This window comes from Protomyctophum parallelum (genome assembly GCF_964188405.1).
Source record: "Protomyctophum parallelum genome assembly, chromosome: 9".
Lineage (NCBI taxonomy): Eukaryota > Metazoa > Chordata > Actinopteri > Myctophiformes > Myctophidae > Protomyctophum > Protomyctophum parallelum.
The window spans coordinates 36,965,657-36,988,567 of record NC_139706.1 but is presented as its reverse complement, the minus strand read 5'-3'; the positions used below and the strand labels follow the sequence as shown (position 1 = coordinate 36,988,567).

Sequence of the window (22,911 nt, the reverse complement as noted above, 5' to 3'; positions counted from 1 at the left end):
CCTCGTATTTCTAGTTTATTTGAATAATGTAATCCACATTTGACCTGTGTGTGTGTGTGTGTGTGTGTGTGTGTGTGTGTGTGTGTGTGTGTGTGTGTGTGTGTGCGTGTGCGTGTGCGTGTGCGTGTGCGTGTGCGTGTGCGTGTGCGTGTGTGTGTGTGTGTGTGTGTGCGTGCTCATGCCTGTGTACTCAGAAACATGTCTTTGGCCTGCTGTTTGCTATTGGCCTCATTGCTGTATTGGATCAATAACCATTTTCTCTCGCTTTCTCTCTCTCTTTGCCACACACACACACACACACACACACACACACACAACCCCAACCCCTCCTTGTCCAATAGGTACGTTAGCAGTGAGGTACTGTAGATGGAGTAAAATATTTAGGAATTATCTTGGATAAAAACCTACAATTTGAAAACCAGGTGAAGCATATATCCAAGAAGGTTAAACCAAATTTAAATTGTTTTCGTCACATTAGAAGGAACTTATCAGCCAAAACTGTACATGCATGCATGCTATGTTTTTCTCATATTTCATAAAGCCTTACAACATCTCAAACTGTCCTAAAGCCAATAACATCAATATACAAACAGGCTATAAAAATCATGGATCAAAAACCGATGAGATGGCACCTTTGTGGTATTTAAAAAAAACATCCTTTTTACATTTGAAAATGTTGTGGGTTTTTTTCTACCATCAAATTGGTTTTTAATGTTTACATGGTCATGTTTCACCTTTGTTCTCTGGACTGGTTGATAGTCTTCCAATAGAGCTCCAATAGAGCGAAACGAATTCGTTTCCGGTGGGGGTTGGCCTTCGCCAGGGCTGCGCATTGTCACCTATCCTGTGTTTTTCATGGACAGGATCTCGAGGCGAAGTCGTGGCGGAGAGGGTATTCGGCTTGGTGAGCTAAGGGTTGCATCACTGCTTTTTGCAGATGATGTGGTCCTGATGGCACCATCGGTCCAAGACCTTCAGCTTTCACTGGACCGGTGTCCGAGTGTACGGCGGCTGAGATGAGGATCAGCGTCTCCAAATCTGAGGCCATGGTTCTCAGCAGGAAACCGATGGATTGTGCAATCCGGGTAGGGAATGAGGCATTACCCCAGGTGAAGGAGTTCAAGTATCTCAGGGTCTTGTTCACGAGTAAGGGAATGACGGAGAAGGAGATCAGCCGGAGAATCGGAGCGGCAGGGTCGGTACTGCACTGTTGTTAGAGAGAGTTGAGCCAGAAGGCAAAGCTCTCTGTCTACCTATGGTCATGAATTGTGGGTCATGACCGAAAGAATAAGGTTGCGAATACAAGCGGCCAAAATTAGTTTTCTTCGACGGGTGGCTGGAATCTCCCTTATAGGGTGAGAAGTTCAGTCACATGAGAGAGACTCAGAGTATAACCGCTGCTCCTTCGCTTGGAAAGGAGACAGCTTAGGTGGTTCGGGCATCTGGTTACGATGCCTCTCGGGCATCTCCCTAGGGAGGTCCTCGACGCACGTCCCACTGGGAGGAGACCCCGGGGCAGACCAAGGCGCAGTTGGAGGAAACACATCGACTCACTGGCCTTGGAACGTCTCAGGATCCCCCAGGAGGAAGTCACTAATGTTGCTCTTGAGAGGGAAGTCTGGAGCACTCTGGTGGAGCTGTTGCCCCCGCGACCCGACTACGGATAAGCGGTTGAAGATGGATGGATGGATGAATCTTTTACATGTTTACTTATTTGAAATTAAATTGTTAATTGCTACCTTAATCAGCTTGAAGTTTCAATATGCACACATGCACAGTGCACACACACACACACACACACACACACACACACATACACACGCACGCACGCATGCACACACATACAGTCACACCCGCACATTGTTCCCACTGACATTAGCCAAACAGAGTCCATTACTGCCAGGTAATGGGTGAATGTCACAATGGCAGGATGTCGTAAAGCTCTGGAGTGGCCTAATGTGTTTTGTTCAGGTTGAAGACACACACGCACACATACTGTACATACGCACGCACACACGCACACAAGAACTATCTTCCTGTGTGCTTGGTGAATTTGCTCATCTCATCACACCCCTAGATTGTTTGAGCAGTTAATTTCTTTGTTTAAGAAAACAAATGAAGAGAATCATGTGGCACGTTGCTCACACAGGTTGAGGTTGTGTTAGTCATTTTTTACACAGGCCAGCTGTGTGGCCTGGGGTTAGCTTAGCTGTTATGTTATGTCTTGGCTTGCTTGACGGTTATTTTACTGGCACATAATGATTCCCTCTCACCTGCATAAGCATACCTACCTACTGACATAGTGACGCTATGGTCACAGCTTTATCAGGACACTATTCCCAGTGATACTACTGTCTGTATGTGTATTTGTATAAAAAAAAATATCTTTATTGTATGTAACATTTTACTTTGTACTTTGTGTATAGGACCCCCTCTAAACTGGTAAAATGTATAGTATAATCCAGGAGTATACTCTCATAACCTTTTAATGCTCAGGTAATAGTCTGGATTACACAAGCACAGTCTGGAATCAGTGCACTGTACAATTCTTTCTCTGTCATCTGTTTTGTTTACTTTTCACTTCATTCTACACACAGCACAGGTGCCTGCTCCTCAGGTTGCCTCTTTAGTGACTCAGTATAGTAAATCAGTAATAGTGTGACCGTCGTCTTTTCACTGTTGAATCATCATAACTGTTTGCTAGAAAAGACGTGTAAAAATGACAGTGTCCTCCTCTCCTCTCCTCTCCTCTCCTCTCCTCTCCTCTCCTCTCCTCTCCTCTCCTCTCCTCTCCTCTCCTCTCCTCTCCTCTCCTCTCCTCTCCTCTCCTCTCCTCTCCTCTCTCTCCATAGTCCTTGGGCACCAGCGTGATGGTTGACATCGCGGTGATGGGCGAGGCCCATGGGCTGATCTCAGATCTGCTGGCAGACCCCTCGCTGCCCCCCAAGACCTGCAGCTCCCTGAGGGCCGTCAGTAACCTCCTCAGTACCCACATCAGTCTCCAGTCGCTCCATCGGCCCCGCACCTCAGTAGCAGACATACACGCCTGCTCTGATTCGGAGGAGGGGGCTGACAAAACAGAGAAGCTGGCCATTCCAAAGGTAGGTTTCAGTTGGGGTGTCCAAGACACTGAACCTATAGCTGTGTGTGTGTGTGTGTGTGTGTGTGTGTGTGTGTGTGTGTGTGTGTGTGTGTGTGTGTGTGTGTGTGTGTGTGTGTGTGTGTGTGTGTGTGTGTGTGTGTGTGTGTGTGTGTGTGTGTGTGTGTGTGTGTGTGTGTGTGTGTGTGTGTGTGTGTGTGTGTGTGTGAATGTTCGCTTTGTGTAATAGTGCTATAGAAATGCAGAATAAATCCATGCTGTCATGTTAAAGAACCATATATGTTTTTGCATGTTTAGCCTGATTACTTGTTTACTAAACATAACTGCCGATCATGGCCACTGTTGCCCGTCATTATGCCCTTCAAAAAAGTGATATGCCCACAGGGGCCTTGATGCTCTGCCGCATTTCCCCAGCTGATGTATCCTATTTAATGAGATTGGTGACCTCATTAGTTGCTCCATGATATCCGTAGTTACGTCTCAATTATTGAGAATTTAGTGTACGAGGAAAAACTGTGGTCGGGAGATTACAAACAAAAAATCTGAGGGACAAACTAATTCTCAGGTTTAGAGAAATTTGGGGAGGTGGTGAGAACAGTTGACAACAGTAGCATTGGCTATGTGTTTGCGTGTACAAATATGACAACCAAAAAACAGACGTTGTACATGACCCAACATAACGATAATGGAAAGTTATATCAGCAGTAATAATATTACTGCTGATAATTTTGCTATGGTCCTTTTAGCATTACAACTGGTCAATATATGCTGTTATTATATGTGAGGTAAAGGTTTAAAACTAGGACACAAACGCAAACAAACAAATAAACAAACACAAAGACACAGGGTGTATCTCACTCAGAATATACATCTTCCCCATTTCACCCCTTCTTACTAGCACGGTGCAGAGCTCAAACGTAGCTGACAATAACACAGAGGCTTCAAGGGGTCTATTTAATGTTTTACAAGACTGCTGCTTTTCAAAATGCATGCAGGCACTTAAGGCAGCGGAGAGACTAAATAAAGCGTGTGATGCTATGCAGGATAGCCAACCAAGAGAGTGACTAGTGGCTTAAATGCCACTGCCTGAACGCACTCAACTGCTCAGCCCATGCAGTGGAACTCATTGAAATGCTGCCTCATTCCAACTCATTGGGAATTCAGTGGTCTGCATGAGGTGATGATGTTTAAACTTGGTGATTCAGCTCCCTTGTGCTGTGCATTTGAATGGCATTTGCTTTTCTCTGTAGCACAGTGACCTGCAAGGCCTGGCAACCTGTGCTTCTCACCCATTGAGATGCATGTTAAATGACGTGATTTCTCCATATAAATAATCAATCATTTCAGTATGGCTAGGAGCTTCAAAATAGCTTCTAAATCTAGTCAACAAGGCCTCCAGTAGGCTATGCACTGTAAAAAAATGGACTGTATATATATCAGAGACAGTATAAAGACATGTCCTTAATATTTTTGATGTTTACTTTGTTTTCATAGTGATAATATTATATCATATCATATCCTATGAAATAGCTGAGAGAGAGAGAGAGAGAGAGAGAGAGAGAGAGAGAGAGAGAGAGAGAGAGAGAGAGAGAGAGAGAGAGAGAGAGAGAGAGAGAGAGAGAGAGAGAGACGGGGGGGGGGACAACATGTGTATCGTTACAATGGCAGATTTGTTTGAGCGACGTATTTGTGTGATCAGAAAGGGAGGCACCGTGGGGAGGCCCCCAGCAGGGATGGGCCCCCAGCGGGGAGGTCCCCAGCAGGGATGGGCTCACTCACCCAAAGCTATAGCTAAACTATAACTCTGCAATAGATCTTGGTTGGCCCCCCATTTTACATCAGTCCGGGGAGTGACATCATCGCTGTCCGGTATTAGCCCTATTCGCACAGGATTAGTATTACCCCGGGACCCCTGTGTTTGCTGAATTATGGTAGGTAATTTGGCCTGTAATTATTACAGTCCAAATCACCGACATGGTCGATTCGCACAGGATTAAAAACACAGACGTCCTCCGTGATTATTCCATAATACCTGAGGGCCTGGGGTAATACTAATCCCGTGCGAATAGTGTTTATAGTCTGTGTGAGGTCCATGTGCTTCAATGTTTACATCTGTTCTGTTGCTCCCAGTCGGGAGCATGGATTTACGGGCAGAGCAATGCGGAATAGGCTATTTTTCTAATCGCCGAGGGGGGGGGCAACGTAGAAGATGATAAGTGAGTCTTCCATGATGTTATAGGCTACACTGTGGTGAAAGCGCCCCACCCTCCTCCTTGCAGGGGGGCCTCAGGATTTTGGATAGCAACTTGTTCATTGAGATTAGACAAGTTGAATACATAGTCAGTCGGGATCCACTAGCAAAATCAGCTAGGCTAATGTTAGCCACGAAACAGCGAGGCAGCGACGCTTTCGTTATGAGCCGTGAACATCGCCGTTTGGATCACAATATGAGATAAGGGTTTTAAGATTTCAGTTAGCAGAGCAGTGAACGAGGGGGAATCGTTTTTCTGACGGACCACAGCCTAGCCGAGCAAACCAAATCAATAAAACCCCAAAAATGTCGTCTTTGGCAGTGAGCGCCATTGGGAAACCATGGCAGTAAATTAGTTATATAACTGCTGCTAATCGCCATTCATACGGTCATACCATACTGTAGGTACCACTCACAATGTCGCACAGACTCGCACATACGTACACAATAATTAACGATGGTAAAACGTTTCTGCTGTGGAATCTGCAATGGTGATTCCACGTACCCAGAGCGGTTGGAGGGGATATTTTCCCTAAGCTGAAATATGCACTGAAACTGCAAAAGTTGTGGCTGTTGCTGAACACACAGTTTAACATTGGGAATATTACTGTGTGTGTGTGTGTGTGTGTGTGTGTGTGTGTGTGTGTGTGCGTGCGTGTGTGTAGCGTCTCAGGCGGAGCTTGCCCCCAGGTTTGCTTAGAAAGATCTCGTCATCGTGGACCACCACCACCTCTGCCACAGGGCTGCCCACCATGGAACCAGGCCCTCTACGTGGGAGGGACCGATCTGCCAGCATCAAACACACCACTGACAGGTAACACCGCTCTCACCACAGCACTGCAGACTGACTGACTGACTGACTGACTGACTCAATCACTCAAATAACGACATTTGCAAATTATGAGCAATGCATTATTAAGCTATAATAGAAATGAGCTAGCAACGAACTAGCTATCAATGTACCCACCTTTTGAAGAATATAACATTAGAAATAAGAAATCCTGTGCAAGATTTGCAATTTTTTTTTTTTTTTTAAGATATTTTTTTGCGGCTTACGCCTTTTATTGATTTTTGAAGGGACAGACAGTAGGCTGACAGGAAACGGGAGAGAGATGGGGGGATGACATGCAGTAAAGGCCGTGTCGGGTCCGGGAGTCGAACCCGCGGCACACTGCGACTGGATTACCAGTCCGGTGCCCAGACCGTTACGCTACGGCCTGGGCCAAAGATTTGCAATTATGACCCCGTGAGCAGATTTAAAAAAAACTCTAGCCATAAAAGTCCAGTTTCTATATCAAAGTGTTCAAAATAAAACTGTTTCTGATGTTTGCGTAAACCTTGACACTCAAAATGTAAGCATTTGCATAAACATTGGACAGATTGTGGCATAGTGTTGCTGTCATACACATACACATATACATACAGGTACACATACAATAATAATCAAACAACAAAAGAACATGTGCGTTCACATTATATGCCTTGGTTTACATCTACAATATGGTTCATTCATTCATTCATTCATTCATTCATTCATTCATTCATTCACTGCTGTAGGCCTACAACTAATCACCCCTCTGGAGATACACTGTACACTCAAGTTCTACTTGACTCTCATTGGGCATCAATTTTCTCCTCCCTGCCTACTTGTCCTCTGTCTGACGGGACCCCGTTTTCTGCCCCACAAAGGGAGGGTCTGGAAGGAGCGTTGCGGCTTGTGATTGGGTGAGACGGACCATCAGTGGGGTAGGGAGCGCTCCGCTGTGTTCATTGTAGGGGGGACAAGGATCTCTTGCGACCAAAGGTTGCAGATTACTATGAAAACTTGCAAAACGCATCAGTCGTTCGGTCGGTCACACCTCCATAATATGGTTGCCATTCCATTACGCCTCGTGACGTCACACCTCGTGACGTCCTCTTCGATGTCTCCCTTTTGACTGATACTGTAAGGGCGGCTTACTGGTTATTCTGTGCCTATCGGATCGCAACTCGGACGTTGCTGAGTCGGCTCAAGCAAACCTTGCAATGTTCGGCACGGCAACTCGCTTGCTTTAGCTTGCTTGGTGGTGTCTCTCGTGGCTTAAGTTTGCTTGAGACGACGCCCCTCTGTCAAGGTCTGAAACTATAGGGCTAAAGTCCTTCCTTTCATGGGGCAGATAACTGTGTCGCCTGTGTGACACACCGGCTTCCTGCTCCATCTTTATATAGTGCAGTCCACTGGTGTCATCGCTGTAGGGTGGAAACCTTGTATTTCCAAAAACTGTTGCTTTTCAGAAAATGTAAAATAAATACATAAATTATGTATCAAACCCACTGTTTGTTACTTTTTTTACATAAAGCCTTTGTTCTGCTTGTGATACATTTGCTTTCTCCATCCTGTCATCATTCCTTCTCTCCCTCACTCACTCACTCAAACAATCAATCAATCAATCAATCAATCAACCAATCATACAATCATATTTTTTGTCAGAATCCATTCAAGTGAAATAATATGAAGTCAGATTGGAAATGGCCTGTTAGGCTGTAATGCTGTGAGAAAAAGGCAACTAAAGTAATTTAATTTTCGAATAAGCCATGAAGGACATGGTTTGTATAATGAAAGTCACTCTGATATATAGGATCTGTCAGGGTTGCACAAAATAATGTGAAGCCACTGGTTTTCTACAGTGTTTTTTCTCTGTTCTCTGATTCACAGTATACAGTATAGACTATACTGTATACTGTGAATCTCATCTGTTTACTTATTCACCCCAATAAGTAGGACCAGCCTACTTATTGCCTTGGGAGATATCTCTGACTTTGCTTGTGTCTCAACTCTGTTCCCTGAGTAGTGTGGTGTGGTCTGTATTAGGAAGAGCGATTTTAGACCATGCCTCTCAAGTTCAGGTGACAAAATGTATAAACAATATAGAGTGTGTAATTAGTTGAGCTGCGAAGGTGAAGCAAGGCAAAACAAAAATTGTAATGACTCTGTGTGTTTGTTTATGCCTGCATATTGTTTGATTGTATGTCAGTTATGTCACTGTCTGCAAATGTGTCCACCAGATGGTGGTGAAGAGGCACAAGTATGCAAATCACCTTGTTGTGTTTGTCTCTATCATTGACCTGACCAGTGTATTACTGAATTGAGCTTTGACCAGGCCTTTCAAACATGAAGTGTGTAATATAATAATGTTCTTTCTTTCTTTCTTTCTTTCTTTCTTTCTTTTTTTTAAATCTCCTTATAGTTTTTTACCCAGTGATTCATGGAACAACTCTGTAATGCTGACCATCTCCAAAAGCCGCTCCATGTCTGCCTCTTATACTGCTTCTATCACCTCCAACCACCTCTATAGCAAACCACTGGGAAGACCAGGTGTGTGTGTGTGTGTGTGTGTGTGTGTGTGTGTGTGTGTGTGTGTGTGTGTGTGTGTGTGTGTGTGTGTGTGTGTGTGTGTGTGTGTGTGTGCATGCATTTAATGAGGGTATAATAGGGTATAAGGAATAATAGGGGTTTGAGTTCGCTCTACTCAAATCAAGTTGAGCACAGCTGCTCCCCCCCCCCCCCCACCCCTCTCAACTGAACGTTTTCTGTTTATATCATGTACTTCCCAGTAGCCCCTCAGGAAACTACTTTCTTTATTTTCCATCCTGAATGGCATCAGGGTAAATATTATTATTGCATTTATGCTATGTGCAATAATATAACTGAATATCAACGTTCAGAGGCATTATATTGCCTTTTGTTAGGCTAGATATTTGTTTTACATATTGAATTAATGTCTGTAGTTTGCTAACCTTAATCTGAAGCAAAAATACAACGTATTCAATAGCGGTATCAAATATTGCATGCTTTTCTAATATCGTGCAGCCTTACAGTATTATCTAGCAAAAACACACCATTGTAGCATCTATTCAATTTATTTATTCAATTTCTTCCTCTAGGTTTCCCCCCTTCCAACGTATCACCTCTGGGCTCTCCATGCCCTTCTCCTCCCAACCAGGGCACGCCAGTGCCCAGCCCTACCACCAAGACCTGTCCCGTCGAGTTCCCTGAGCCTGCAGAGCCCCGGACAGACTCTGTGGCCTCCAGGAGCCACCACAGAGCCTTAACTCATAGCCAGAGTGCCCCGAGCTCCGCCAACCCCCCTCACTGGTGTCCTCCACCACTCTGTGGCAGGTGAGCTGTGACCCCATCCCTCCCTCGGAGACACACACGTTCGATGCACAAACAGAGAGATGGAAATATGATTTAGTTGAAAATGAGATGCCCACACTACCCTTGACCAAAGTTCCCTTCCATTTCCTTCAGAGCTTTCTGCAGATCACCAGAGATGTTGAGAAGGAAATGGAAATTGGACAGAATGAAACATAATCATAATTTGAATACAACATTATACAACATTAGCCGGTTCAGTTGGGCATGTGTCAACAACTAACAAGACAGGACTCGTGCCTCTTTCTCATCCACTGCCTCTCTCTCGTTGTTAGCTGTGGCAGACCATTCAGCAACCAGCAAAATCATGTTGCCGATTCCATTGACAAAGCAGAGAGAATAACAGGTATGCATCAAAACACTGTAAAGGCTGTTACAATTTCCATTATACAATGAGTATTTTATTAAATTCAACTGGCAAGTTTATCATTTGTTGATTTTTTGTGTGATAGTGATTGCTAGTATAATTTAAAAAAGGAATTGATATTTCTCTCTCTCTCTCTCTCTCTCTCTCTATATATATATATATATAATGTATCATTTATAATTGCTATTGTAATTTCTCTCTGTGTCATATCGCTAGATGAGCGTGTAGTGGCCTCGTCAGACTACGACAGCACCTATGACAGCACTTATGAGACCAACCACAGTGACAGCAGTGACTTTGCACAGAATGAGGAGGAGGGGGAGGGGGGTAAGAAGCCCCCCGAAGCACGAGAAGAATGCAGGCCGTATCAGGCCGAAGGCATCGTTCTTCATCCTCTCCTCTCGACCCCAGAGGTAGGGAGGCAGGGCCTAGCTTTAATAGTATTATTTAATAGATTGGCTCATGTTATGCAATGTCTATAGGTTTGTCTGGCGTTGTGGAATTGACTTGTAAACTGATTCATGCTAAAAACCAACTGCATCCATTGGCTAATTAACGCTGACACTAATGTTAATCATCCTACTCTAGCATCCAGTTGTACACAGACATAACTAGAAAAAGTGCTCATTGGAGGACAGGTCTCCACCAGGCCAGGTATGTTATTGTGGCCTTCTAGTGGTGCTATAATAGGCCAATCTGAAAAGGGTGCAATTTCTAATTACGTCTTTGATGGCAATTCAAATTCAAATTCACATTCAAAGTCATGATTAGCATTTTGTTCCAAAAATGTGTTTAGCAAAAGTCCAACAGCTGGTGGCGTTATAACAGACCAATGTGAAAAGGGTGGGATTTATTCCCACCGTTAGTTTCGAATGTGCGTGCAAAATGTCCCTCAAATTGCACTCTGCTTTCATGATTTGAGGCATTTTGTTCAAACCGGGCCAATCTTGCAAACTTTGGAAGCCAATGTTAGCCAATTAGCATGGAATATGAAATACCGGATAGATCCATCTTGATCACATGACTATAGAGACACTGTGTACTGATTTGCAGGATTTTGGGACAGAATCTGTAGGATGTGAATGTGTTTTACAAATATCGGCCTCCTGGTGGCGCTATAAAAGGCACATGTGGAAAATGGAGGTCAAAGGTTTTTCCTTGGCCTCTGGGGAGTGTGCATTCAAAGTTTCACACAGATCAGTGCAGTTATAGGTAAAAATTCAAATCGGCCTGTTATACCATAAGGCTGAAAATGTGCATGCAATATTTCACATAAATTGCACGCTGCGTTCATGATTTCAGGCATTTTGTTCAAAACGGACCAATCCTGCAAACTTTGAACGGCAATCTTAGCCAATCGGGATGGAATATGGGAAATCGGACAGATCTCTGTTGTTGGCATGCGCCCTTTACTTCGACAGCTCCGGTCTTTGTGACTCTGCGGGCGTTGTGACTCTGCGGGCGTTGTGTTGCTGCTATTTTTGCTGCTATGTATCATGCAGACTAAACTACACTACACAATAATGGTTAGGGGTAAATCTAAAGGGTCATTAACATTGTCCTGCACCCAGGGAGTCCCAGAATACACTCGCTAAACAGTCACACTCCTTAATTGGATTGCGCAGCTGCGTTCCTGTGTCCACAGTCTCCCCACTGCTTCTGTGTCTTCCTGAATCATCCATGCAGAAACTGATTTGTCATTATAACAGTTCCTAGCAATCAAACTCGACATCATAGGTGCTCCCCTAATGTTGTATTGGGAAATGCCAGAACACTAATCAACCAGATATAGAAATCTCATAATCGGCTATGATATATATAAGATTCTACTTTTAATGGGACCCTATGGAATGCGCGCGCACGTTTCCTTGTGCCGTGAGTGACGAAGGTGTTGCCTAGCAAACGAGACAGTTTCATATCGATAAAGTACATTGATGGAGTATTGATGGAGAATTCCGTCAAAAGCAGTAGGATTTTAAAAGACGGAATATTCTGCCAAAGTCATCCAATTGGTTAAAATATTGTGAAGTTAAGAATGTATTATTACAGTTTGTGCAACTGTATACCTTATAGTACCCTTTAAATAATTATAATTAGAGTAGCTGCAACCCTCAGCCAAACCAAAATATACATGATAAAATTGACTCTACAGTACGTAACCCATGTAGATGTAACCGCATTCTTTCTACATTTTTGTATGAATGCCATGTGTTCATTGACCTCTGAACCTTGGTATTTGACCCTTAGGATAAGCCCATACTGGCTCCAGAGCCTCTGGTGATGTCTGAGCTAGAACCTCTGATGAGTCAGCTGACCAACTGGAACTTCCCTGTCTTCACCCTGATGGAGAAGTTCCACAGCAAAAGAGGATGCATCCTTAGCCAGGTAAACCGTAGATCAGTGTTTCCCAAACAATGGGTCGGGACCTTTCTTTGGGTCACTGATCCATTTGCACCACCAGTAAATATTCCCTTTTTGACATTATATACTATATATACCTTTATTATATCAAAATATTTTCTAAAATGTAAAGAAAAGAAAAGAAAAAGATGAAGACAAATCAATTCGTTTTTTATGTTTATGTTTTTCCCCATCATTAGTGAAAATAGCAGATCTACAAGCTGTGGCTTTAATCTATTTGTTTTTTAAATAAAGTAGGGCCTAAATGGACAATTCATTAAGTATTTTTGCAAGTTCAGGTTGTACAGTACAGTACAGTACAGTACAGTACAGTACAGTACAGTACAGTACAGTACAGTACAGTACAGTACAGTACAGTACAGTACAGTACAGTACAGTACTATAGCACGAGTACAGTACAGCACCACTCAGTTCAGACGGGTCTGATTTTATTCTCTTCAATATAATCTCATCAATATAATCGCAAGGAATGACTAACAGACCAAACAGTCAAAGAGTTCAAAAGGTTCAAATGTAGCCTGTGTGATAGGCTGCAAGCTGCACAACATTTATTATTTATTCAAAGTAATGTAGTCCGAAGGCTGTACTGTAGCTCTTCAAAATGTCATCATGGTGTTTCTAAATATACTGTACCTTATGATAAACAAGCTGTCTTAAAATCACTTGGCTTACATGGCTGTGTGACCCATCCATGAGATATGTCTATCAAACTGGTAGATTATACTACTTCAAGTACAGGAGGGAGCTGGTCATGGATGGAGATTCCGCTGTACTCTCCATCCATGTAGCCTACTGTACAGGTCTGCTCCCTATTTTCACATCAGTGAACTTCATATGAGCATGAGCCAAGACTAAAGACATTCGCTCATATTAAACATGTTGGATTGTATTAGAACCATCAAGACAAGAAAAGACTGTTTTAAGACAGACAGACAGTCAGACAGACAGACAGACAGACACAAAGGGACACGGCCACGGCCTCCTGCGCCGGAAAAAACGGCTGCCCCACGTTCAGTTTTTTCTCGATTTCACTAGTTTCTCGATTTCACGGTAACATATGAAAATATGGCACATAGGCCCTCATTTTGGCACCCCTGGTATTAATACCATAGCTCAGTGCTTGTATCAATTGATTACATGAAAGAACAATGTATGCGATTGATGGTCCTTATTGTCTCTAAGGTTTCCTATAAGCTATTTGAGGACACAGGCCTGTTTGAGACCTTCAAAATTCCTGTCCAAGAGTTCATGAACTACTTCCATGCTCTGGAGAATGGATACAGGGACATCCCATGTGAGTATGACATCATCGTATGACAACACACGCCTTTTGTTTGTGCAGAATTTCAAGTACTTCTATGATACCGAAGAAGTGCACATACAAAACTTTCGGTCGTGAGATTAAATTTTGCTTTAATCCATGGCATAATCACATTTCATAGTCTTACTTCCTGAATGGTTTCTTTCATGTCATCATGCACATGGTGTGGTCTTGTAGCTCATTCAGTTGATGTGGTGTCGCCGGGTGTGTTTCTCTCCCCAGACCACAATCGGATCCATGCCACTGACGTGCTGCATGCAGTGTGGTACCTCACCACTCAACCTGTGCCAGGCCTGCCCACACTGCTGACAGAGCATGGCTCCAGTGTTGGTGAGGACTGATAACACACAGTATGTAGCCAGCCAGCCAGGCAGGCACTAGTGTTGCCTAGCTTGTCCGCTTATTATAGGTGACTTTGTGCTTGTTATTCTTTTTTTGTGACAGCAACTTTTTATTTCATTTTTCTAAAAGCTTTTCAAGGGAAGAGACATTACATTATATCACTATGCACATGGATACACAGAAGTGTATACTTTATACTGATTGTCCGTCAGTGGTCATTAATGTACTCTGTACTCTATGTACTTTGCCTGTAACAGTCTCTTTCTCTGATTTGGCGGTCCTGTGGTTGCAAAACAACTCAGGCCGCTTCTTAACCTCCTCACCAGATCCAGGGTTTGCACAGACATTAAAGGATATAGTGGGGCGGTTAAGCTCATATATGGAAGCCTGGTATTGTGAATTTTATGATAAAAGCATGATACTTTCTTCATATGTGGAAACATTTCTGAATCGACCTCTGGAACTTCTCAGAGGTTGTACACATTTCTGGCTGTCAAACCATGTTGGAAACCGCCATAGGGCCCATGTTAAACCCAGAAATGTTGTTTCCTATAAACTAAATCTATAGGCTAGCAGATGAGATTCATTCATTTTGCATCCAGTTAACTTAGAAAGGTGACTTAAGAGTCAAAGTCCATGTTTGTGATATCCAGACATTAATCTATTATCATGGTGAAGTCATGCAACCTTTCTTCTTTGGCATAATTGCCATATATTATGTAAAATATAGGTATAGGTATTATCTTCTACCATCTCCTTAAACTCCTTTCAACTGGTAGGAGATTTAAGAGTATCCAACAGTTTCTTCCCCCAAACGATCAGAACCTTGAATGCTTGCTCCAGAGTCAGACCTCATAGATTTTTCCCATCGAGATTTCTAAAAATATTTATATCAATTATTTTAAGCCTAGGATCAAGCTATCCAGGATCCTGGTGATTCATGATGATCAAACATTTCATTATTCGAGACCCGATCGTTCGAGGGAAATTCTTAGCAAGTACGTAGCTGTGTGCATCTGAGCAGGAAAGTGGTGGAATGACGCTGCAAGGCGGGACCCCCGTTATATACCTGTGGGGCTGGGTGAAGGACCTCAACTTGAGCAACAGTGTCATGATCCAATGGAATTGTTAGTGAGTACATGTAATGTCCTGCCTGCGCCGCCTGGTGGCTGGACCCCATATGACTCTCTTCGAGAGAATACTGAACCCATTTAGACCTGAGGCCAGTTCTAAAATAATGGCTTCTGAAACAGTTTTTTGAAAAACCTATGTTTCTATGTCAGTGGTTCTCAACCTTTCCATGTCAAGGAAATATATAATTATATATAATTTTTATCCCACGATTTTGCAACCCATTTTTTCACCCAGTGTCAATTATCTAATGTAATCCTGGGCGCTACACTTCCTCTGCCAACGTGGGGGGGCAGCGGACTGACCTCATGCTTCCTTCTATGCATGAGGAGTCCAAGCTGCTTCTTTTCACCTGACAGGGGGGAGTTTCCCTGGTTGGACGTAGCGCGTGGAAGGAACACGTTATTCCGACCAGTTCCTGTCCCCTCCATCAGGCGACCCTACCGCGGACCCACATCTGAAATCTGTGGCCGCGGACCCACATCTGAAAATATGTTGGTCCAGGCACCCCCAGTAGTGTGTGTGTGTGTGTGGGTGTGTGTGTGTGTGTGTGTGTGTGTGTGTGGGTGTGTGTGTTTAAAAACGTTCGCTGTGAAAGAATATTATTCAAAGATTTGCGCCACGTTTTCATGATTTTTCAAAAATAGCAGATCTACATGTTTGTAGAGCAAAGTATAACATAAGGCTTAAAACACCAAAAGGGGTTCCCGTCCAGAATGGGTTAAGCTAACTTTCCTCAACAAATCAGTACTTATAGGTAGTAGGCACAAATGTCAAACTCAAATCTTTGCCTGCCTCATTGAATACGTTTTCACTGATCCTGTGATCAATAATATATAATATAAAAAATATACCAAAGTAACATGTATGGGTTGCAAACTTGCAACAAGAGATTCAAAAAGTACGTACAGCAGACAAACAGTGGAATGAACCTTCGGGTTTGTTTTTCATCTGTTTCATCAGTCTCTCTCTCATTCTTCCAAAATCTGTGAGCCAAGTTGAGTCAGGAACAAAACTTCTGAACCTTGTATGTAATCAGTTTTTCAGAGTTTCCACATGCTCACTCTGAGAACACTGAGATTCTTGTTTTGTTTTAATTCTTTACGATTCAATCAAATTTTCTTGTGTGGCACAACTTTGTCAACATAATTTAGTTAGCGTCTTACTTTAAAATAGCTTTATATAAAAACACATATACCTATTGTTACCCCAGATACCTCAGGCTTCCACTCATCCTACACTCATACTGTTACCCCAGATACCTCAGGCTTCCTGACATCCAAGATGAGCTCAGAGTTGGAGGAGGGTTATGGCTGCCTTTCTGGCCTCATCCCTGCCTTGGAGCTGATGGCCCTATATGTTGCAGCTGCCATGCACGATTACGACCACCCTGGAAGAACAAATGCCTTCTTGGTGGCCACCAGTGCTCCACAGGTATTAAATACAACTATATATTGTGTGAAAGGTCCTCAGATTTATTTTCTTTTTATATCTCTGAGCATTTTTCAGCTGCAATGATAAATGATGATGCTGTTGAGAAAATTTTCAACAAAGGCACTGTTTAAACATAAACAAACTGCTTCACAGTGGTGCTGGTAAAACAATGATGTGGTAACTATTCAATTAATCAAGACATTTAAAGACAAATAATAATATACAATACTATGAAAAAACATCCTATAGGCTATACAGTATGAGTAGTAATAAGAAAGAAAGATTTGTACAGTAAACAGTTGGGGGGGTAGGATCATTTTTGGTGAAAGACATTTTACTTGCATTGTTACAGGGGTCAGTTACAAATTGGAGCCACTTGTAGGTGCTCTTTTAGAGCGGTTTTGAAGGAGGGTAAGGATTTCACTTTTTATGAGAGTTGGTAGGGCATTCCACATTCTGGCGACAGTAGAACAAATTTGGAGATAATGACAGTAGATCATCTGAGCTTCTCATTGTGGAGATTGACACCTACTGATCTTCTATCGATGTGTACTGTATCTAGTGAAGGATGCAGCATATTTAGCTTGCAGCTTCATCTAGCAAAGGAACAGAATACTGATCACGTCCAGGATTTGGGCATGATTTTCATGCTCTCAAGTCAATGAAATTCTGCTTTCTCTCGATTGTCACCCCTTCCAGGCCGTTCTCTATAATGACCGTTCGGTGCTGGAGAATCACCACGCCGCTTCAGCCTGGAACCTCTTCATGTCTCGACCAGAGTACAACTTCCTGACCAACTTGGAACATGTGGAGTTCAAACGCTTCCGCTTCCTTGTGATCGAGGCTATCCTGGCCACTGACCTCAAGAAACACTTTGACTTCCTGGCAGAATTCAATGCAAAGGTGAACATAGCCAACTGGCAGGGCTGTACATGCCATAGGCCATATCAGCAAAGAGTAAGGCAAGAGATAATGACCATCAAACCATCTGCCATCTATCAATTTTGGCAGCTTGACAAAGTTATTACAGTGTCATTGGTTAATTTTCCTCTCACTGGCCTGGGCCATGGCTCAGCGGTCCAGGCACCTTGGCTGGTAATCCAGTCTGGCAGTGTGCCGCGGGTTCTACTCCCGATCCCAACATCCTTTACTGCATGTCTTCCCCCCATCTCTCTCCCCATTTCCTGTCAGCCTACTGTCTGTCCCAGCATAAATAATATAAAATAAAGGTGAAAGCCACAAAAAAAAAACATAAAAACCTCAGAATCCTTAAAACCACATTTATCCAAATGCAAGTCAACATTTGGAGAACCCACAAATAGAGAAGCCTTTATAGCCACCTCCCTCTGCATGCCTCTCCAGGTAGGTGATGAAGCTGTGTCTGGTATCGATTGGACCAATGAGAACGATCGGCTGCTGGTGTGCCAGATGTGCATCAAGCTGGCGGACATCAACGGTCCACTGAAGTGTAAGGAGCTGCATCTGAAGTGGACAGAAGGGATCGTCAATGAATTCTACCAACAGGTACAGTATGTGATCTTCCTGCTGGGAAACTAAAATGTATGTGATGTATATTTTGATAGCTTATGCCTCAACATATGTCATAATTGTACACATAATACTTCCGCCTATATAGTTCACACGCAGAGAAGCCTGAGTGAAGAGGTCACTAAATAAGCCTAGGGACCGCTGTTACTAAACTATTGCTATTTCAGTTAACTTGCTCACAGTGAGATCCCTTGAGAAGATATCAGAGTTATTTACTAGGCGACCTGAGAAAACAGAGCCTTTTATTAGGGGTGCAATTAAACTCCACAGGGGTCTGTGTGAACTCTTAATCTTGGTTGCAAATCTATAGTTAGTTCAAGCAGTCAGAGCTCATCTCTGGGGCAAACCATATGCTCTGTTTGTCTGTCATGAATACAACATATCTTTGCCAAATAGGCATCTAGCAGCTAAGAATACAGTCTAATTATTTCATTACATGTGGTAAACAATGTCCTGTATATTCGATATGGTACATATATTTCATTCTTATTGGTAATATATATAGTTACATGTTTCATTAGCTAGTTCGTCAGGCTTCTGAGTGTCACTCAGAATAGCCCTAGTCACTGATTGGTCAGTAAGCAAGGACACTTTAAGTCCCACCTCCCTGCATGTGAGGAGGGAACTCTTAACTTTCTACAGTATAAAGGCAATACGCTTTTGTTTATACAGTGTGTCATACAGGTACCAGTTGATTCGAAGGGACTCTGCCGTGTGTGACTCCATTTTCCGTGGGCCTTTTTGTTCCTATGGCCTTGTAAACTGAGTATGTCTGTATCAATAAACTGAGATACAACATTGGACAGAAGGAAAACTTCTCTGCCTGATTCATTGAGAGGGTGGCCACACCGTTGTCCTGCATGCACAGAGCCGTCGATCCAGATTCATCATATGCCATTTATATTCTGTTTACTATAAAGCTAGAGATACGAGGAGACCCCATTAATGAACAATACTATAACAATGTTTACTATCAGAATGTACAGTAGACGTTTTTATTTTACTATTTTATCACCTATTTCAACTGAGAAGTAGATAAAAAATAATCCTGCACACTGTCTTCACTTGAGTTTAGATTTATTGAGCAACGTTTCGGTCGTCAGACCTGTATATATATAAATTAATGCATATACATTATTTTATCTTATATGCACTTGTACATTTTACTGGCTTAATCATACTTATTGTACTGTATGATTTATTATTTTATTATTGTGATAGTATATTGTTTAGACTGATGCTAGGTTCCTGGTTTACCTGTGATCGTAGTTTAGGGAGGCTCTACAGTCTACTCTACACTGTCTCCCTGCATTTGATTTCCTTACCTTGCTTATTGTAAGTCACTCTGGATAAGAGTGTTTGCTAAATGCCTACATTGTAAATTGTGTTTCTTACTGTTCCAGGGAGATGAAGAGGCGAGCTTGGGCCTTACCATCAGCCCATTCATGGACCGCTCAGCACCACAGTTGGCTAAGCTCCAAGAGTCTTTCATAACTCACCTCGTGGGACCCCTCTGCTCCTCCTACGATTCTGCTGCACTCCTGCCCGGACACTGGGTTGACCTCCCTGAGGGAGAAACCAAAGAGGAGGAGGAGGAAGATGAAGAGGAGGAGGGAGCAGGAGTGACAGAGGAGGAAGACGAAGATACGGCGGAGGAAGATGCATCAACAAGTTCTGAGAACTCCCGTACGTGCACACCTCACAAAACAAAACACAGTCTCCTCATAATGTCTGTGTCCCGTGCCCATATATGGAGTTATGAATGAATGAACCATTGTAAAGCTTTACCATTGTAAAGCTTTTCCAAGAGTTAAGAAAGTAAAAGGTTTTGGGTCATTGTTTTTTAAACACATTTTCACATTAAAAAAAATGCTGTTTTCTGGTCTGTAGGGAGAGCTGCTGAGGGAGTTTGCTTCTCCCACATTCTAGAAGATCTCTTGGTTTGGCACATAGATTCATTGAAATTCATGGGCTCGTGGAAAGGTTTCCTTGTTGATGTCATTGCAGTATATTGGTCTTTACAATCTTTACAAGGACAAATGGGACAAATCCCACCAGAGTTTCATGCTTGGTTGGGGATTAAAGAGGGGTAAATGATGATAACGCAGATATACATTATATCCACAACCTTGAACCTACTGTACTTAACCCAAACTGCCAGATCAGTATTTTATTGGAAAAAGTGCATGCAATTATAATGATCTCACAAAGATATATGATATTTGCTTTATCATATTATTATAACCTTTAGTATTTGATGAAAAGCATACTTTGCTATTATTTATTCAATAGAGTATAATATCACAGGATTGACAAATACATTGCATAAAACTAACAATAATATTGTACTGTGTTCAGCTACAGCATTGTCCCATTTAAAGAATTCCAAGTATCACTATGAATATCTATGCCAGGGTTCCTTGAGGGGTTTCCAAATGGACCCCCTTCAGGAAATAAATGAAAACAAATGGACCCTTATTGGTCCATTTTGTATTCTATACTTTCAGAATTATGGGGTCTGTGACCTAGTGCATCCTTGTAATTAAAAGGTTTGAGAATCACTGGTCTATGCCATGAGTAAAAATGGACATGGCCATAATCTACACTAGTTTCTAACTCCTGGCCTGGTGTCTCACACAGAGCTGCAAGCAATAGTGAAGACAAGGAGGAGGAAGGTCGCCTGCCAGATCACCCAACATCTGCTGGAGAATCACCAGATGTGGAAACGAATCATAGAGGCAGAAACCCAGGAGCAAGTACAGAGGGAGGAGCCTACCTGCAGCAGCTGCCCCAGCGATCCAATCACAGCCATTAATGAGGAGGAGGAGGAGCCAGCCTCCAAAGAGGAGGAGCAAATAGATGCTGAAGAACAGGGAGAGGTACAGCGGCCTCTAGAGGCAGAAGAAGTGGTTCCTGAATCAGAGACTTTAGAGGAGGAAGTGGAGGAACCAGAGTGATAAGATGACAAACCTTTTTTTTTCTTTTTTTCCCCTTGAAACCAGGAAGCTCAGAGTTATTTAAAAGGAGAAAAAAAGTGTTTGTTTCTTTCAATTTGAACTATTTATATGGTAGCCAGCACATCACTGACACAACACTGTAGAAAATGCTTTGGGTAATACGTGCCTAATGAAAACAGGGTCAGAGGATAGGGATGACATACTGCTGGGTGCACAGAGGAAGAGTGGTTGTGCTTGTTTTTATTCTGCGCCAGGTACACCCCCACCCCTTATCCAGTTTCTGCACTACAGACCATTAGAGCATTCAAGCTGTATCAATGTGGCGTTGTTAGCTGATGTCATCAGCTGAAAGAGAGAGAGAGAGAGAGAGCGCGCGTGCGTGCGTGCGTGCGTGTGTGTGTGTGTGTGTGTGTGTGTGTGTTGGGGGGATGTATGGCTTTGGAGCTCCTGCAAGATAAAAGAACATCTGTGTCCATTCCGGCGCAACCTTGTGTACTCCAAGCGGATGGTGGCTGAAAAGGGTCATAGTCAGGGGTGCACACTCAGGGTTGCGCACTGGGGTGCGCCAGTGTGCATGTGTCATCAAAAGGCATGGAGGCGCTTTCCGTACCAAGAGCTGGGGCCGCTGGTGCAGGAATTTACTTCCTGAGTATCCTGACACAACATTCCGCTGCATTACAGCCAGGCACTCATCAAACATGTCAAAGAAGCAAGCCCCATTAAGAGCTCTGGTGTCACGTACTACAAATATCAATCTACATCCTGTAAGTAGACTTAGAAATAAAACTAGTATTGACTAATCATTACAAGTAGCTCTTATTTTGAAGAGGAAGAGGACGTCCGTTTAGGTTGTAACCAAGCTGCCATGACAAGCTGTTCGAAGAGCTAGTATTACCAAGTAAACAAGAGCCCACGTGGATTAAACACAAGCTTTTAGCCAAAGTTCATCTATTTACGATATGAAAACCATGCATCTGTCACTTAAACAATGCACACACTTTGGAATTACGTTAAACATGGAACCTCTGCAGCATTAGGTGAGTAATTCATTTTATCTGTGTTGGAGTGCTTGTAGACTGTAGGCAATGGCTGCAAAGTTCATGTGCAATCTCATGCTGGTTAAAGTAACGTTGTGGTATAGTAGAGACCCCCCCCCCCCCACCAAGCAACATCTTCAGGTGCTCCTCTGAGAACTAGCCCAAAAACACTATGTGCACCCCTGGTCATAGTGTACAGTTCATGCCCACACACATGCACACACGTACAAAGATGTACTACTATACGTACATACACAAATCTACAGTAGAACAGTAGAAATACATTCCATGTAGTGGCAGAATAAGTGGTTTAACTACCTGTGACTCTGAAAAGCTTTATTCTCACTCAAGGAAACACCCTTGGAAACAACATTATGTGGGGGAGGTTTTGTGTCACAAAATGTTTAAGCTATATCTTCTTCCTGTCTGCTCCTTGTGTGTGTGTGTGTGTGTGTGTGTGTGTGTGTGTGTGTGTGTGTGTGTGTGTGTGTGTGTGTGTGTGTGTGTGTGTGTGTGTGTGTGTGTGCGTGTGCGTGTGCGTGTGCGTGTGCATGCATGCATGCGTGCGTGCGTGTGTGTGTGTGTGTGTGCAATTTGGTCCAGTACACCTATCTGGATTAACCCTAGAACACTAAACTTAACTTTTGTCAAACCATCACTAAATGTAATATAATTCCATCAAAACATATTTCTCATCAAAATATATTGAAGTACAGCAATACATGGCAACTTGAGGTACTCTTCTTTAATATTTCATACATCATACATGACTTTTCACAAAAGATATCATGGGAGAGGGGGGCGTGC

General features: G+C 42.9%; 1 protein-coding gene across 1 annotated transcript in view; it reads left to right on the top strand.

Moving 5' to 3' along the window:
- Positions 1-21,406, top strand: part of pde3a (phosphodiesterase 3A, cGMP-inhibited) — a 73,291-nt gene extending 51,885 nt beyond the window's left edge. The window contains exons 3-16 of the mRNA XM_083774108.1: positions 2,853-3,101; positions 6,017-6,165; positions 8,579-8,706; positions 9,276-9,510; positions 9,822-9,892; positions 10,130-10,326; positions 12,161-12,298; positions 13,517-13,628; positions 13,878-13,985; positions 16,342-16,562; positions 17,262-17,465; positions 17,925-18,086; positions 19,514-19,796; positions 20,751-21,406. Coding sequence (XP_083630234.1) covers positions 2,853-3,101; positions 6,017-6,165; positions 8,579-8,706; positions 9,276-9,510; positions 9,822-9,892; positions 10,130-10,326; positions 12,161-12,298; positions 13,517-13,628; positions 13,878-13,985; positions 16,342-16,562; positions 17,262-17,465; positions 17,925-18,086; positions 19,514-19,796; positions 20,751-21,067 — 2,574 coding nt within the window. The 3' untranslated portion in view covers positions 21,068-21,406. The remainder of the gene's footprint in view (positions 1-2,852; positions 3,102-6,016; positions 6,166-8,578; positions 8,707-9,275; positions 9,511-9,821; positions 9,893-10,129; positions 10,327-12,160; positions 12,299-13,516; positions 13,629-13,877; positions 13,986-16,341; positions 16,563-17,261; positions 17,466-17,924; positions 18,087-19,513; positions 19,797-20,750) is intronic.
- The last annotated feature ends 1,505 nt before the right edge of the window (positions 21,407-22,911 follow it).